General features: G+C 28.5%; 2 protein-coding genes across 2 annotated transcripts in view; both read left to right on the top strand.

Annotated features, from left to right (window-relative positions):
• Nucleotides 1-5626, top strand: part of LOC136969191 (tyrosine-protein phosphatase non-receptor type 12-like) — a 27216-nt gene extending 21590 nt beyond the window's left edge. The window contains exons 8-11 of the mRNA XM_067263285.1: nucleotides 2794-2871; nucleotides 2950-3072; nucleotides 3134-3209; nucleotides 5292-5626. Coding sequence (XP_067119386.1) covers nucleotides 2794-2871; nucleotides 2950-3072; nucleotides 3134-3209; nucleotides 5292-5626 — 612 coding nt within the window. The remainder of the gene's footprint in view (nucleotides 1-2793; nucleotides 2872-2949; nucleotides 3073-3133; nucleotides 3210-5291) is intronic.
• Nucleotides 5626-19422, top strand: LOC136969190 (putative leucine-rich repeat-containing protein DDB_G0290503). The gene is made up of 6 exons (XM_067263284.1): nucleotides 5626-9511; nucleotides 11027-11085; nucleotides 11161-11224; nucleotides 13611-13705; nucleotides 18232-18271; nucleotides 18353-19422. Exons 1-6 carry the CDS (start codon nucleotides 5917-5919, stop codon nucleotides 18445-18447), a joined length of 3948 nt encoding a protein of 1315 aa, XP_067119385.1. The 5' UTR covers nucleotides 5626-5916; the 3' UTR covers nucleotides 18448-19422.

Genomic DNA, 19422 nt, shown 5'->3' with positions numbered 1-19422 from the left:
TTATATGCAAGGATGACATAAACACTGGATCTTCAATGAAATCCTAGAAAAAAAAATCAAGAGGTGTTAAATCTAGGAAATAAGTTGGCCATGTTATCAATCCTGCTTGACAAATACCAATCTGAGAAATGTTTGAGGAAATCCTGGATATTTGTGCAGTAATGGAATGATGCACTGTCTTGCTGAAAGTGTGTGTCGTTTGGTGTCATAGTTGTTTAACTATGGAATGAGAAAATTTTCTAACATTTTCAGATACACAGTATAGTCAATAGTTTTCTCATGGAAAAAGAAAGGGTTTTTTTTTGTCACAAGCACAAACACCCTTACTTTTGAACTGCACTGAACATATTTCTCAAATGATTGTGGATTTTCAAAGCCCCAAATTCTATGTTCACTTTATCATTGAGTTGAAAGGTTAAATCATCACTGAAAATAATGTTATCCAGGAATGTTTTGTCTTTCTCAATCTTATGCCACATTTCTGTACATAATTTCTAACAAGTAATTTCCAACAGGAATTTATCTAGGAACGTTTCTGTAGACAGTTTATTCACTAAAATTTAAACTTTTGTGAAAGGTTTTTGACCTTTTGGGAAATGGCAGATTAAGTTCTACTGTAAACTGGAGTTGGTGCCTGTGTGAACTGGACATTTGAGCATGCACAATGCTAAAAGATCACTTCTCTCACTCTTACATATGATGTATCTCATACGTTATGTTACTGTTTTGTTTATTTTTTTCTTTTGGCTAAAGTAAAATTTTCAGCACTATAAACCATTGCACAGCATATTTATTTAATAAAAACACTAATTTTTTAATAAAATTTTTTAAACAGCAGTAATACATAGTCTTGGAACAAATTACAAATTTAACATTGGAAATGGAACCACCTAAGTTTGAGCATTTGATGTTCATGAAGAATTAGTTGGTCCAATTATTTACAAACATGGGAATCAGTGTATTTTTTAAAATTAAAGCATAATTTTACTGCAGATCTCCAAGAAATCATGTATGATGAAAAATTGTATTGTATATAACATCATAAGCATGAGAACACTTAATTGGCTGACAAAGTCTACTGAAAATTTTGACAGTTTTACCATATAAAATGTCTGATTGTTACTTCGAATGGTAAAGGTTTATTCTCTCATGAAATAGCACAGATAGTGCATTGTCATTAATCAATAATTGTGTTTGTTACAAAGGAGAGATGGACATGACAAAATTGAAAGAAAAGCTGAATAATCAGGAGTAAATGTGTGACTATACTGTGCCAGGATAAGATGTTGAGATGTTTCAGCCTTCAAGAACATACTACTAGACCATATTGAAAGTAAAGGGATAAGATAAAGGATAAGAGTAGAGGTGTAAAAGCAAGAGTAGACTCAAATCTAATGAGTCTAACTTTCACATAAGTTGTTGTTACTGATGAGTAAAATATGCAGACATTTTTACTTATCAATAATGGCTTATTTGGGCTAAATTTCAACACTCCAGTCTGCATGATATATGATATTCTGTTATGTTTTTAGATAAATTTAAATTTAACCTGCATGAATCTGACAAAAAACTTTCTTCCTAGGTGTAGAAAAAATGATTCTTGTAACACAGATTGCTTGATGAAAACAGTAAAGTTTCCAGTGAACTAAACAGTATTGGAATACATAGTCACTAAATATGTTGGCAGACTACTCTTTTTATAAATGGTTGTGTGAATGCAGAGTACAACAAAAACATTTTATTTGACAAGCTAATTCCAGCAAGCAAGAAACAAATTTGTAGCATGAAATCTTGCATTTTCCAAGATAACACTGCACCATGTCATCTTGCTAACATAGTGACTAAAGTATAAATGTATCTTTTCTTTATAGTTTGTTATCATAATTGTTGTTTTAACTGACACAAATTGTTTAAGTAAAAATTTCCTACAAGAGGTTCAGATTAGATGCCTAAGGCTGGCTAGATATTGGTAAGCATGGTAAGCTGGTAGAAATGTAAGGCTGGCATATTACAAATACAAAAATTACAAAGAGGCCTGAAATTTAACAGCAACTGCAGGAGTGCATTATAGAAGTTTGACATTACAAGCTTATTATAGAATGCTTCTAAGAAACTCACTCTATGCTAGAGTGCTGAAAAGCTGTTATTAAGGTTCAAGATGGCCATATGAAGAATTAGAATCCTTCTCAATGAGAAAAAAAACTGTTTATATTATTTTTCAGTACTACTGAATGCTGTGAACACTCTTCTATTTTACTTCCATAACTGTGAATGGAAAGCTCTTGCAACAGTGTTAATTAACAGTATTGGCAAAATACTGTAAGATAAGAAATAATACTTATGTAAGTTCAGTGGAGCAATATATCTAATAAATTTCAGTTTTTGTTGTAGTTGTCTTCATTTCTTCTTGTACTACATAAGTTATTATGGTAAAATATTATTATTAAATTTAGCAAGAGACTGCACCTAATGCCTACCTCTAGTGCCAAATTATTTAACATTTACTTAGTAGTAGTAGTATAGCCTAATATAATCTGACAATCATTTGGCTTTAATACATAACTATTGGGTTTAAGATGGTTATATTTGTATTATTGAATACTTTTTGGCATGTAATACAAGTGATATGATTTCTATGGCCACTAACTACTGTATATTTGAAATTATTAAATTTTGAACCATTTTTGGATTTTTATTTTATTTTAAAATAAAATTATTATGTAAAATTTAACCATATTCAAATGAATATCTTTTTGAAAAATTTTGAAATGATTTTTTTTTATTTATATACAGAAGCTGACTGAATTTTTTAATTTATATGAAATTATATCGAAAATGCGAAAACAAAGGATTGCAATGGTTCAAACAAAGGTATGAAATCGTTAGCAGTATACTAAATTTTGATATATTTTTTGATTCCATTAATAACTTTTTTTTTCTTTTTTGAAGGAACAATATATCTTAGTACATAGAGCAGTAGCTGCACTGTTTGAACACCAACTTGAGTTAATTGATAATCATATTTATGAAAATTTAGATGAAAATGGCCATCCATTGCTAAAAGATACAGAGGTATATTTTGGAATAAGAAAATTAATAATAATCTCAAGTTTTTAATTGAGAATTCTTTCAGATTTTAAATTCACATGAAGTAATGAATGAAGAAAATGAAAATTCGTTTGAAATGAAAAAGCAAGATTATCCTATGGGTAATTTATCATTTATACAGTGGTTATCTATTGTTTTTTGATATTAAAATGGTATAAAAATTAGTTTTTAGTTATCTTCATTTAAAAAATTTTTTGTTGAAAAATTTTTAAGGCTTTAATTCATATTCAATTGATTATAATTTGTCTGTGTATCTTGTCTACTTGGACCTTGTTCATTAATAGGACTTATTATACTGTTTATATTGTGTAGTTTCTGATTAGCAAATAGAGGAGATCTTAGTCAAAAGTCAAAACATCATTATTTTCACCTGAAAATAGTTAAAAATAAAGTTCTTTTCCTCCTTAAAGAAATAAAGTATTTTTAACTAGCGGTCAAGGCTAGCAGCCTGTCGCTCTGGCAGGCTGCTAACCTTGACCGCTTGGCCATCTGGCCACTTGGCAATATGTATCAGCTTTGTAATCCAAGATTTTAACATTAACATTATTCCTATCAATATTACAATCATATGTCATAATGATCGTGAACGATAAAATTTATTCTATTTTGCTTTAAGTCTGAAATGTGTTTTTTAATTTTTCAATTGTTATTTTGTTTCTCTGATATTAGATTATTGCATATACAGTACAAAGAATACAATAGAATTATTATAACATATACATCAACCCAATTCAATTACTAATGCCAAATGAACTGCCGGATTATTCATTGTGCTGTAACAAGGCTAATTTAATGATAAAATATAAAGTAGTTCAGCTATAGCTAGGTAGTTATATTGCTGTCTAATGATAAATTTAATAATTAAAAATAGATTTAATTTTAATTTACATTATTCTGGAAGAAAAGATTGGCCTAGAGCAGGACTCAAATTTACAACTTTTTCTGCTGTGCAAATGCATTGCCAACATTGCAGTACTTAGACTCCTGTATGATCCATTTGAGTGACCAATATTGTTGTATCTAAAGGATAGTAATAACTCTGAAAATGAAGATAAATTGAGGGTCCTTGTAGCATAACTGGCAATGCATCTGCACAGTAAGTAGGAGTCACAGATATAAGTCCTGCTCATGGCCAATTTTTTCTTCCAGAATATTGTAAATTTAAATTTAAATTAAATCTATTTTGAATTATTAAATTTATTATTAGATGGCAGCCTAACTGTCTATCTATAGGCAAATTTCTTTATCAGTAAATGTTAAATTAGCTTTGTTACATTCTGATGAATAGTCAGCAGTTTGCTTGGTACAGTAATACCTCGGTTTTCTTTGTTTTTATTCTGTGAAAAATTTGTCTCAGATTTTGTCGGTGTGCCCACATCACTGCCTGCTAATTTTGCAAAAACAAAGGACAATGTTTTCCTGCTCAGTGTGGCATTATTATCTCGTGCCTCTAGCCTAACAATTCCATTACTTTCCTTTCCTTTTTGCTCCGTCATAGGACCCATTAGACATTGCCAGCAGTCCTTCGAAGAAAAAGGCCTGGAACATGTTTGAAGTCAAAGAAGAAAATCATTGAAAAATACAAGAGTGACATTAAAATTGCTGAAATCAGCAGCTTTTATATTAATCTCTTATTGTTTTTAGTATTGAACACTATATTTATTCTCTATAAAATGTTTTTGGTATGTATTTTGGAGTGTCTAGAATGAATTAATTGGATTTTCATTAATTCATATGGAAATAATTGCCTTGATTTTCGTCGGTTTTAAATTTCGCTGATTGTTTTCAGCCGAATTATCAATGAAAGCTGAGGTATCACTATTAATAAATTTATTGTATTTCTTGTGTGTGTAATAATCAAAAAATCTGAAAATAGAAAGAATATGCATAATAATTGTGTATCAATTGTATATAAATAGCAAAATACGCTTTTTACGTAGAAAGAATTTAAAAAAAAATCAAAATATTAAAATGACATTCATAGTATTATATACAATATATAATAAGTAGACATGTTTAATAAAGTTGTCATTATTTTTAAATTGTTTTTTAGTATTAATCTTTAGATGAACAAATATTAGTAACTGAATAAAATTAGATTTACTGTAAATAGCATTTTCAGATTATTAAATAATTGTTTCTTAAATGTTTTGAATATTAAAAATAAATTATTTTATTTATAGATTTTAAGAAAGAAACCATAGAAAGTTCTTTGGGTGAAGAATCTGATGCAACAATTACAAATGATGACTTAGAAAATACAAATTATGAAAGTTTTGATGTTGGGAATGAAACAGCAAACAATATAAATTACAGCATAAATGATTATAATTGTGATCAGAATGTAAATTTTACAATTTCATTGCCTCTTAATCCAAGTAAATCATTCACAGATAATTTATCAGTTTCAACTACTATAACATACAATGATGATAAAATTTTCGTAGATTCAAAGAAAAATAAAAATACATCAAGTAATATTAATGAATGTGGTTACCATGCAATTGAAACGAATTAGACAGTAATAGAAACAATTTTACAAATACAGAAACTGAAATCAATCCATCTTTCTGTTTTCCATGCGAAAAAGAAGATAAATCTTCTGAAAACAACTGCAATAATTTGACCTATAAAACTAATGACATTGAAGAAATATTTCTTCAAATACTTAATGATGACAACAGACAAGCAACTGAAAAATTAGATGATAAGGCTAAATCAAATAAAGATGTATCATCAAAAACAGTTCAGACAATAGAAAACACAAATGATGGCAATAATGAAATAACTGAAGAATACTTTAATGAAATGTCAGATCAAAATCCTGTAAATATATTTGAAAGAGATACTGTATTACATAATTTAACAAGTGAATCGGCATTAGCTAGTAGACAGCGCTATATTTGTTTAGTAACAGAATGTGAGCAATCTTTTTCTGAAATTGAAAGATTGCTGGAAGAAAAGAATTCTGAAAATTCTGAAAATTTAATATCAAACAATAATAGTAAAGAAATTTTAAGATTTGATCAGATTTTACAGAATAACAATCATGTATCGGAAGAGATTGAAACAAAAAATATGATACATTCTTCATTTAATGACAGAAGTGATAAATATATTCAAGAGAAACTAGAAACTGTTAATAATAATGATTTAGATTCATTAAATCCTAAGAATAGTGATTTAATAAATGAAATTAAAACTGTTGAACAAACTATAGATTATAAGATAAATTATTTGAAAGAAAGAATTGATTATGAGAAAGGAGGCATAGAAGAAGCATTAATGAAAAAACAAAAAGATAGTGAAGAAGCAATAGAATTTATTGATACTTGTAGTCAAGAAATATCAGGTAATGAACTTGAATCATTACAAAACCAACAAAATGTTAACCATTGTATTGAAAACAAATTAAAAGAAAACAATGCTGAGAATTATGAAAATACAAATAAGTATGAAAATAATGAAAAGTTTTCAAAATCTCTAGACTATATGACAGAATTATCTAATTCAGGAATCAATAAGAAATCTCAAGAATTTAAAAAGATTCTTGCTGGAAGACGAGTTGGTAAAATATTTGAACCTGAACATGATCATTTGAATTTTAAACAAGAAAGATGTTCAAGTATTTGTATAAGTAATTTTCAGTGTGTTGATGAAAAGCAAGATGTTGAAACTGGTTTAAAAGGTAAAGAAAATTGCAATAATACTAACAATACTTTCCTTGAATCTAAAAATTGCGAATATGATGATTTGGCTAATCAATCTTCTGAAAATGAAAAATCTGCTGTAGCTCAGAAACCTAGTATTGCAAAATTAAAAGCACTTTTTGAAAAACCTATAATAATTGACGAAAATACTCGTAAGTCTAAACAAAAACAAAGTCATCCACTCTCTAGAAGTCATAGTCATCACATCCATTCAAATAAATCTGAATTTTTATATTCTAATGAGAAAACAGTTTTAAAACCAACATTGTTTAACAAAGTTTCAAAAATATTTCATGTTCCTTCATATGAAGAACATAAAAAAATACACAATAGTAAATTAAATGCTTATAAATATAATGAAAGCACAGAAACTACTGCTTTGCCAATGGAAGTTCGTGAGCCATTCTCAAATGCTAATGAAAGTAAATCTCAATGGTATGATGATTCAAAAAATCCATATTCAGATCTAAATCTTTCTTTGAATTCTGGGGATCATTTACATTTAGACAAAAACTCTACGACTGAAATAAATAGAAGAAATTCAGAAAATGCTGAAGTTGGATGTTTGGATATTTCTTCTCTGATGTCTTCCATTATTTCAGGTGAACAAAATATCAATCAAACACAGTGGTATGAACAAAATTCACTTCTATATAAAGATGTTAACAGAAAAGATAATTTCCCACAAAATATTTTAAAAGAAAGATGTACTATTAAAGAATGTAATAATAATGAACAAAGTTCTTTGATATCTGATTGTTCAAAGGGAAAAGAATCAAATAAATTATATCAAACAAGTGCTGTTAATCTACCAGAAGCAAATAAAAACAAGCTTCAAAATATATCTTTTAATTCCTGTCAAGAATCTAATCATAATGAAAAACAAATGTCCACTGATAAATTAGAAGCTACAACTAAATGGTATTTCAAAAAAGAAAGTGATAATGACATTGAAAATAGTAATATGAATGATGTAAATAGTGATTCAGAGTTACAGTCTTGTCAAAATATAGTAAGAGCTCAGCAGGAAAATATCGATACTCTATCTCAAAATATGACTGAATCAAATCGTGATTCTTTTCTTAATCAACAACCACCCCTTCCACCAAAAAAGAAAAATGACAAACCAAAAAATAGTACTAGTTGGTATTTAAATGAAAACTCTCAGAATTTAAATATGAAAAGTAGTACAGGAAATGTAGATCATAAAGAGCATGTTGCAGCATATGCAAATGTAATTAAAATGAAAAATGGACCTCTTGTAGAAACTAAAGATTTGAAAAAATCAATGTTATACAATCTAAATGAAGAAAAAACTGATTTATACATGAATGTAAATCCAACAACGAAAAAAAATATTGAACAAATTGAAAATTCCTTACAGCAACATCCAAGAGGTGCAATAATTGATCTCACATCTCGGCAGTCTTTTGCAAATGAACAACAAATGGCAAATAATACTGAACAAAATGTTAAAGAGGAGAAAGGAATTCTTTCTTCAGATTTCAAAGGAAAATTAAAGGAATACAAAAAAGTAAATCCTCCAAAAAAACTTAAAGGTTATGAAACAATATGGCCTCAAAAGGGCAAAGATGATAGTCAATTTGACAATAGTAATTTAGATAAGAAGTTCTCATCTAATAAAGATATATTAAAACAACAGGAGAATTTTGAATTATTTCAAGAAAAGTCTGCAGAGCATAAAGAAAAACCTCAGCCGAAACCTAGATCATTAACATCAGATAAACAAATAACTAAATCAAAATCTTCTTCAAATATCTTCCCAAAACAGTTTAATGTGAAAAATTCAGTATCCGATTTTACTAAATTTAAAGAAACATCTGTGAATAAAGTTGTTTGTGAACTGAACAGTATTTTGAATGTATTGACAAATCGTCCATTTAAATCTTCAAAGCCTGAAACCTCTGTTACAGAAAAGTCTATTAGTTCATCATTAGAAACTTCTCAAAAGATTCAGCCATCTGCTCCACCTCGTAGAAAATTGAAACAGGACACTACAGACTGTCATTTGTATAATTCTGAAGTAAATTGTCCAGATAAATCAAATTATATAAATAGAAAAATTAATGATATTCATAACGTTGAATCAAATGTAAACCAATTATCTAAATCCACAACATTACCAAATATTAATCATTTAAGTTCAAGAACAGCAAATGAAAGTGTGAAAGAAAATAATGATAAGATTTCAGATTTTGAATCTTCTAAATTTACTCAAGATTCTAAAAAACTTTATTCAGTTTATGAAAATATTGATTGTAATCAATTTAATATTCCACAAGTAGAAAAACAAGAATCAGCAGATAATTTTAAAAGTAAATTATATAAATTAAAACACTCAACATCAGATGCAAGTGTGTTTGCAGTTTTAAGGAACACAAAATATCGCAAAAATAAATTATCTACAGATACGTCAATCAAATTAGAAAAGAAATTAAATGATGATGAAAACCAAACAAGAAATTTAAATGAAAAACACAAAATAATTGAAAATAAGTCTAATAATTTAAGTGAAAGTTCAAAACAATTGTATCAAATAATTAAGAAACCCGAAAGACGTTCCATGGATGATATGGATATGTTTCCAGTTGCACCACCGAGATCAAAACGTCACGGTCCAACTTTAAAAAGTGTTTCGGAAATGGAAAAATTTACCAAAAGTTTAGATGAAGGTAAGCATATATTTGTTGAGTTTCAAAATAGAATTTAAATATACAAACGTTGACAAAAAGTTACACACCAACGACTGCCGAATGAAATGAAACTTTATTAGAGCAAACTTGATGGTAATAAGTGATTACAATATCATAGTAAATGGACAGTTTTATCTGGAACAATGATACAGTTTAAAAATCTTTATACATTGTTTAAAGCTTTTACTTAACTAAATATTTTTAAATTATGTAGACAAATGCTAATTTAAAAAGTTTAGATAAAGTATTTTAAACTTACTTGTATTTAAAAAATTTAGGCAAAAATTGAAATAAAAAATATGTGAAGTAATGTATACATGTCAATTATATACTCATTGTTTTCATTTAATACAAAAAAGAGAATTCTAAAGATGATTGATGCTTCCCCAGATGAAAATTTGAATCACTATTTTCGTAGAAATATGGCTTCTGTTCAGTCATTCAGATAATTATTTATAGATTTTTCCCCACCGCATTCTTGTAATCAAATATTTTGATTTTCATTAGTGTGTTTATTTTTTAATATGGTAAAATTCAAACAGGAAAATTTACTCTTAATTTAACAATTGAAAGAAGAGAAAAACTTGATGTTACTTTCAATGAAAATTGGTGTTGGTTTAGCAAAAGCTGATATTTATCCTAAAAAAAAGTAACAAGAAATTTTTTAAGTTTATGTTACCCAGTGATAATATAATTAAATTTTCAATGTTGCAGATTCGTTTCTTATGTAAGTTTCTTCGTACTACTCAAATATGATGACAACAATATTTGAAATTGATACAAAAAATAATATAAACAAATATTTTTAAGATGAAATCTTGATCTGCTAAACATTAAAATTTTTGAACTTATACTTTGATTTTGCACCTAGTTTGATTTATGCTAATTTTCTCTCTTCATTAATTTTTATTCAGTCTTGTAGTACTTAGATGATTTACATTGTAAGAAATACAGTAGAGTCGTTTATCCAAACACTGGTTATCCGAATGCTTTCCAGTCGGACTGTCGTGCTGAATCAAACTTTTTTGATACTAGATTTACTTCTAAAGTATAATTTTTATGTTTTTATATTTTTCAATATATTTATTTTGTTTGTACAAAATAAAGAAATAATTTTTAACGATACAATAGCCTCGATTATTATTATAAAAATTTTCGTTAGGCTTAAAATCGACGAAAATTCAACACGAAGTGACATGCAACAGAGAAAAATTCAACACGAAGCGACACGCAACGGAGAAAAATTTCAACATCGGACAGGTTAATGTATTTTTTCGTACATAATCGGTTATCCGAAAAATCAGTTATCCGAACAACCCCAGTTCCCAATTGATTCAGATAAACGACTCTCTACTGTAATTACTATTATATTCATGTTTTAATCCTGCATATATTAAAATAAAATTAGAGCTCATAATAAAATTATATTTAACATTTAGTATAATAAATGTAATTAATTATTTAAATTATATAGTCATAATTTTTTAATTTTAGTTGGATTAAAACCTGTGATATCTACGGATGCTCTGAAATCTTTAAATTTTCCCTCTCAGGTATATTGAAAATTTTTAAAATACTAAATTCTTTAAGCTTTAAAAAAATCTCCTAATAAAAAATTTTACTTCCAGCAAAGACTTCAAAGTAACTATGCAAATAATGATACGTCTAACTGTACTCAATCTGTTTCTACAAGTAAGAAATTTTATTATGGTATATATTTTTAGTAAATAAAACATTTTTCTTTGAAAATATTTTATAAAAATATTTGTAAAGTTATCTTTTATAAATATTTTTCAGATTTAACATTTATAAGATAGCTATTTTAGTTACAGATTGTAGTTTGTAATTCTCAGCTACATTTATAGTATTTATTGAAACTTTAGTTAAAGCATTTTATTTATACTTAAAAGAAATTGTTAAAAATTTATTTATTTTATTTAAATTTCTTATGACTAATGACATTATCATGATCAATAATTGTGTGATTCATTTTATAATGATATTGGCTATAATCTGGCTTTGTCTAGAAATGATCTAGCCAAAGTCCAAGATTCCCTACTAGGTCTGAATAAAAGCTTACTAAGTGTCAGAAACTCACAAGCATCAAGTAAACAGAGAATAGTTTTCCAAGCTGAGGTGAGGACTCTCAGAAGAATCAATAAATCCTGTTTAGAGTGAGATTCCTTAGCTAAAAATCTTTATGCATCTAGAACTGCTAGAAACTTTAGAAATGCTTGAGCAGAATTTCGTCTATGACAGTCTTGTCCTTCTGGGAGGTTTATTATAAAGATCTTAAAAGAAATTCTGATGAATTCCAAAAAAGGTCTGAGATTCAAACCTTCAAGCAACCCTAATTAAGGAACATTTGGCCATTATAGTCAGTCACAAAACCAGGCACTGATCAAAAAGTCTGTCCAGGAACTTACAGTGGTTAGTTGCTAGACCTGAGTTTCCAGTATTTTAAGAATCTGAGGATGATTCTCATGTTTCTTGCCTGGGGTCATCATCAATACTTTCATCATCTTGGACGTAGAGTAGACCCTGACAACAGTTAAAGGACCTTCCCACAATCAAAGGCCATTCCATATGTCAAGTAACACTTCTCAAAGAGAAGCAAGCCAATCTCAATGACACTAAGAAAAAGTTTCAAGAAACAAACCGAAGAAACCAAATCTGAAAATCCAGACTTTCAGATTTGTTAATCTTCTCTAAGAGAAAATCCTGAATCTGATTTGACAAATCAGGAGAGATACAGATGTTCAGGTTAGTTATGCATCATTCGGTTAGGCCCATAGTTATGCATCATCAACATTCTTAGGTTCTATAGACACTTTTGGATGCTTTGGTTTTAGATCTACTGCAGAAAAACAGGATACTCTGGATTGAAGCCCCAAACACTTAGATCTTCCTCCAACCATGGATTGCCATTCTCAGAAATGATAGGGAAAAATAGATGGCAGGGGTATCCAAAGACATCTCATTTACTGTCTTCTGTTGCCTTCTCCACTTTGCATTCCTTGATTGGAGTTCACCAGACTCCAAGGAACATATTGAGACCCATTCCTGGCCAAATATATACTGCCATAAGAAATAGAGATGGCAAAAGTGACAGGGGCCTCTAAATACACTGCACCCACCACTTCTGCTTAGTAGTTTTGGAAGAACCTGAATCAATGGAGATCTTGAAAATAGACCTGACGAGGTTATCCTCTTTAGTGTCCTGCTGACTCTACCAACACTCCTAAAAGAGTGGGAGATAAAATATCAATTAAATCCTTTGAACTGATTGGGGGAACTCCCAACAGACTTCTCACACGTAATATGAAAGTCAGTCAGCAGTATCCATGTACAGGTATAAAAGTAGAGGAAATGTAAAATCAGCATCTTTAAAGCCCACAATTTAGATTCAAGGCTAATTATAATGGAGTGTTGCTTTGGTGCCCCAAAGGAATTGTTTTTAGCACCCATTATTTCACTCAGGTACAGTACTGTACAAGTCTCTCAAATTGGATTGACAAGTGTCATTTTTAGTTGGACCCAGTTAGAGAGGACCCAGTTAGAGAGGATCCAGTTAGAGAAGACCCAGTCAAGTTAGAGAAACACCCCACTGAAATATTATAGCACAGATTACCAAGCCTCCCCATCACAGCTAGGTGGAGACATAAAGGACTGTAGAATATAGTATTCTGTTAATTTTTCATATTATTTTGGACTTTTATTCTTAAATTTGTTTTGATTATTTGTAAAATATTTGAATTGGTCATATTTTGTTAATGTTATTGTTCTATTCTCATTTAAATACACATTTCAATTTTAAAGTTGTAAATTAAATTATTCAGTTTTTAAAAAAAATATATTCTGTTAATGGCTAATTTTTTAGATTTTTTGCAAGTAATATCTAATCTGAAATCTGAAAAATTTGGAATAATTTCTATAACATATACTGTATAATTGATCACATTGTGTGTAGCTTTTATAATTCATTTTTTCTTTATGTTTTATATAAATAATAAATAAATAAATAAATAAATGCAGTTTTTTAATATTTTTATACAGTATGAAAACACTTTTTTTCCAGAAATCGGTTGTTCAACAAATATGTTTGCCAATACACCTATTTTAAAGAATCCTGTTATACGAACAAAGTCATTAAAAATAACTCCCTTAAAAAAGGTAATTAAATATACTTGTATTACATTATAAATAAACTTTTTATATTGTTAGTCTTTAAATATTATTAGTAGTAATATACTGTAGAAATTCTTTTTATGTTGACATTTCTTAACAATAATTTTTTGTAAAGAATATAAAATTTTTTAAGCAGAATATTTGTGAATAATTCAAATTTTATATTTCTCATCCTTAATGAATTACCTTAAAGGATAAAGTAAAATCTGTTTTATGCAAAATATGTAATTTTTGTCAATGGATATATCATTCTAAATATATTCGTGAATGATTTATGTATCATTTATGAAACTAATATATATTACTAGCAGGTAGGCCCGGCGTTGCTTGGGCAAAAGTAACGATAGCGATAATTAAGATTAAGTTATAGTCACAAAAGAAAAAGACTAATTTCATCAACAAACTAAGTATTTCTAAAGAAAGGTCAAATTTGAAAATCGAATGTTCTAATATTGTTTGATTTTCACGTATTCTGATTATATCATTTGATTTTCATCGAATGTTCTAAAGAAGAAAAGTCGAGAAAAACTGAACTACAGTAGAGCGTCGATAAGTGGAACCAATTGGGGACTGGGGTCCTTCCAGTTAATGATTTGTTGCAGTTTCCGACTTTGTACGAAAAAATACATTAACCTGTCCGATGTTCAAATTTTTCTCCATTGCGTGTCGCTTCGTGTTGAATTTTGGTCGATTTTAAGCCTAACGAAAATTTTTATAATAATCATCGAGGCTATCGTATCGTTAAAAATTATTTCTGCATTTTGTACAAACAAAATAAATATATTAAAGAATATAAAAAACATGAAAATTATACTTTAGAAGTAAATTTAGTATCAAAAACATTCGATTCAGCATGACACAGTCCGACTGAAAATCGTTCCACTTTCCGGCCATTCCACTTACCAACGTTCCACTTATCGACGCTCTACTGTAATCTGTTTAAATTTAAAAATCGAATATGTTCTAACACATTACTCTTTTTCTTTTTTCTTTTTTCCAGAGCCCGTAAATCTTACATGTCACTTTCTCTTGTTCTCAATTGTTACTTAACACTTTCATACTTAAATTTGGTACCCAAACTGTGTACCAAATTTCAACTTTCAACTCCTAACCGTTTTAGTGAAAATGAAGATTATTACGTTACAGTCAACCTTACCCATTTTTACAGAATGCAAGAATTGGGTCCTTCCTGTTTCCAGACTAATTACAGAATTTTTAAATGGGTCTAAAAATATGTTCGATTTTCCACAAAAACGAAAAAACTGCATCTGCGTCTTGCACGTCGCTTTCTCTTAACAATTCCATTGTTACGTAACACTTCCATTGTTGACATGTGCATTGCCATTGTTACTTAACACTTCCATTGTTGATGGAAGTGTTAAGCCTTAATCCTGTCCCTCTCCCCATGGGGAGGAATTTCGAAAAATCCCTTCTTAGTGTGCATTCTCGTGATGTACCCTAACTGTGTACCAAATTTCAACTTCCAACTCCTAACCGTTTTGGCTCTGCGCTGATTTTTATTATCATCAACTCATCTCTGTAATGTATTTAGAAGCTTTAATACTGTCCCTCTACCCTGTGGGGAAGAATTTTGAAAAATCCCTTCTTAGTGTGCGTTCTCATGACGTACCCTAACTGTGTACCAAATTTCAACTTTCAACTCCTAGCTGTTTCGGCTCTGCACTGATTATTATTATTATTATCAACTCGTCTCGATTATATATATAGATTATGAGTATTAACACAGGATATTTTTTTATATACTAGGAAACCCTGATTATTATGGTTTTTACACAGTTCTTGAGTTATTGCAGATACTGATATCATACTAAAATCCTGATCATTGCTTAAAAAATTCAGTTCTTGTGATTTTTTTGCACGAAATGAAAGTTTCTGCTTGGTTTTTTTTATAGCTCAAAATGTGAAATATCAGGATCTTAGTATTTTTTCTTTAAAACAGTTTAACAGTGCAGTGCTTTTTGATATTCAATGTAATTTGTTTTTTTCATATAACACATGCGTAACCGAAACATCATCATCTCAACCATTCCAAGAAGTTGAAGGGTTTCAACAATGCTTATTTGTGATACATTGCTATTATCATGAGTTCCCAAGTAATTATTTGACAATATTTTATAATTTCTGCCTGTACATTTTTTCATTGACAGCTTTTGAAACACTTAGCTTTCCTGATTGAGATTAAATTTGAATGGGCATGCAATTCATTTTACTAAATAAATCTTAAACTTAAAACTTTGTTAATTTTAGACAATCTTCCTGAGTCACCCAGCAAACAATGATTTGTATCAAAACATCAGTAATTTTTTTATCATCTAGTATGACTTCACGACTTCAGCCTATAACCAGGGGTGATTTTAACATTTAAAGTATGTTAACTATATAAGACTTTTAATCAGAAAATTGAAAAAAAATGATGACGATGAATTGTTGATAAAAATCTAGAAAAAATGTTAGCATAAAAAGAAGTACTCTTGAAAACATTGAAGTAGTATGGAGAGAGGTTATAAGTTAGTAACTAATGTAAGAGCTATTTGTCAAAAAGTTATTCCTGGATGTAAAAAGTTAACACTGAGAATCATTTGTTGGTTTGTGCTAGGGTTTGGCAAAATTTAGTATTTTGAGTCTTGACAAGCTCAAAACCAAGTCAAGTCGAAATTTCTATGTTTAAATACTATATATCACTTCCTGTTTATTGAACTTTGTTATCTGTGATATGTTCAAACAAAAGAAATCTGTGTTTATAAGGAAGCCCAAATAAAATATTTCTGTCTAGTTTAGTTACTCTTTATTTAGACATATATATTGAGATTTTCTACATTTAGTAAATATAATTAATTAATTAAAACTCTTATCCTGATTTGCAAACATCTCTTTAATTGAAACTACCAAATTATGCAATAAAACTTTTCCAAGACACTTCAAATGTGTCCAAAATGAACCTTGTTATATGAAACAAGATATCTTAAACAAAAATCATTTGGTTTGGTTGGATAGAATACATCAATGCAACACATGAGTGAACTGCAAATGGGAGATGAATTCCAAGAGGATTTCCTGTGAGAAATTGACCCCTACTTAGGTATTAGAATATGAAGAAAACCTGGAAAACTCCATATGGCCAGCTCATTGATCATGCACAAACCTACAACCAGTTACCAGTGTTCAGTGGTTCTAGCCACGTAAACAGAAATAACTCAACTAAATATTTAAAAAGTTTACTATAAATATGCATAATATTTAACTTATAGATTTTTTTACTTTTTTCACCCTGTTTCACTAAGAAGACCATATTTTCATACCCATCAAGGGTTGGGGCAGTTGGGTAGTGAGGGATGGGACCCAACTTAACAAGGGTGGACTGCCCATATAAAAATTTCTGGGGAATTGTTTGTCCTGGACTTGATCTCAAGTCCCAGATCAGTAGGCCAATGCCTTAAGTGCCTTGGCCATCTGGCCATTTAGCTTCTGACTTTGAGACCACCTTGAAGAATTTTCAAACTTGATTTCTATCTGCTTTTTCTTAAATATTTATAAAATAAATAAATGAACATAACATGCATATTCATATTTTGCAAACAGTGTTGCCAACAGATTTGTTAAAAATCATTTGATTATTTTCTGAATCTGCATGCAATTTCTTTTTATGATTTGGACTACTTTTAACTTTATTCACTGTAAAGCCTCAAATTGACTTAAAAATTCTGTTATGCAAGCTGTAATGCCAATATATTACAACAAAACTAAACTAGTTGCATTTTACACTAAGCCTACAATTTATATTTTATCTTTAGAAATTAGTAAAGCTAAAATACAGCTAGGAGGTTATCTTTATGAATTACATTTCGTTTTCTTACATCTTTACTAATAATTCCTTGTTGATCAATAATCAATGATTTATATTTAATGCTACTAAAATGTATGAACTTTAGACTTGGGCTTGTCAAGTTTTAGATCAAGTATCAAGTCTGAGTAACAATGAAAAGACTCAATGAGTCCAAGTACCAGAATTGAAAAATCCTAGTTTGTGCCTTACCAATGAGCTGGCCATGTGGAATTTTTCAGGTTTTTCTTTACATGTTTAACACCTATGTAGGGGCCAGTTTTCCATAAAATTCTTCCTGGGAGACAATCTTTCCCTCGGTAGATCACACACATGCTGTGTTGCTTTATGTCATCAATCAATGAGGATTTAAATTTGTAAAAATTATTTAGTTAAAACAAAGAACCAAGTTCACTTAGGTCTAACTTCTTCTATGTATTAGAAAGTAGTAATAATAAGTGTAAAATAAAAATTTTTATTTTACACTTATTTAAAATTATACTTTAATTACACTTTACTTTAAAATTACTTAAATTACACTTTACTTTAAAATTACACTTTAAAATAATACACATATAAACATCATATTTTTAATAAATCTAATATGATAAAATTTTATTTCTTGTATAAGAAATGTATATTGATATACATTGTTATTTATAAATTGCAGATGTCACATACTTCAGCAGAAGCAAAGCTTTCCAATAAAGGTAAAACTATTTATAACTTAATTGATGTCATATTTTTTAATTAAATACATTATTGTAATAAATAAATGTTTTTATTAATAGATGTTAGGACTTCCCAGAATGATTATGAAGCATCTACTACTAGCCAATATGCAAAATTATCTCAGGGTTCCATTTGTAAAAATCAAGAGAGTTAGTTTTATATATTTATTCTCTTGAAGAGAATTTTATGTACTGTATTTTTGAGACTATATTATTTGAGTTTTAAGTTACTGTTTCTTTATCCATGTCACTAAAATAAAATTGTACATATTTTATAAATTGTGTATTAAAAATTTTAAAAGTCATTTTGTACTTAGCATTTAGGATATAAGTATCAGCTAACATATTTTAAATTTATTTATTTTTTCGTGCACGTGTGAACATTATAATATTTTCGTCATTGTGATAAATATACAAGCATACCGAGAATTTATTTTATATGTTTTTTTTATTTTTTAACATAGTTGCTATGTAACAAAAGTTATACATTATCATCATATGAGGTAACTTGATCATTTGCTTTTTTTTCTTCCTGAGTGTGATGTGCATTATAAACATTTTTTGCATTCCCTTTAGTGTTCCTATATAAAAAAGAACAAATTAGTGAGAGGAAAAAGTATTAACAGCTTTTCTAGTTGAAAATCTTTGAATTTTATTACCAAATAAAATAAAACGTATTTTTATACATGATATATATTATTATAATAAAAGATATATTGTTTGGCATTCATAAGAATTTGTTACTTAAAAATGTATTTGTCAATCGATTGACAAATTGTTCAAATACTAAAAACACTTATCTTGTTGATAATTTTCATAAAGGACAATGCATTTTGTATAAAAAAAAAAAAATGTCTATGGAAAAACTTTGTACATTTTAAAAACTTGGCTTTTTCCAAGAATTTTAACAAATATATTATAATTGAAGTATACTTTGATTGTTTATAGTTTGTCAAGATTTATTGTTAGCTTTTAACATGTTAAAGCTGTTTAAAATTTAAAGTATATCTTGTATAACTTTTACAGTTTTTAAATGAATGAGCTCTGTACTAAAGTACCGGTACATTCAAGTTTGTTGTAATATTTTCAAGAAAATCTTGTAAAATAAAGAAAATATTGAAAAGATGGAA

This window comes from Centruroides vittatus, unplaced genomic scaffold (assembly GCF_030686945.1).
Source record: "Centruroides vittatus isolate TY-2023 unplaced genomic scaffold, ASM3068694v2 contig_1758, whole genome shotgun sequence".
Lineage (NCBI taxonomy): Eukaryota > Metazoa > Arthropoda > Arachnida > Scorpiones > Buthidae > Centruroides > Centruroides vittatus.
This window is presented reverse-complemented; position numbering and strand designations above follow the sequence as displayed.

What these genes read in the sequence shown, in the direction of transcription:
- LOC136969190 (XM_067263284.1), top strand. Translation starts at nt 5,917, where the DNA reads ATGTCAGATCAAAATCCTGTAAATATATTTGAAAGAGATACTGTATTA. An exon ending in TACTCAATCTGTTTCTACAA is followed by an intron (nt 11,225 to 13,610) that starts GTAAGAAATTTT and finishes CTTTTTTTCCAG; the next exon opens with AAATCGGTTGTTCAACAAAT. An exon ending in AAATAACTCCCTTAAAAAAG is followed by an intron (nt 13,706 to 18,231) that starts GTAATTAAATAT and finishes TATAAATTGCAG; the next exon opens with ATGTCACATACTTCAGCAGA.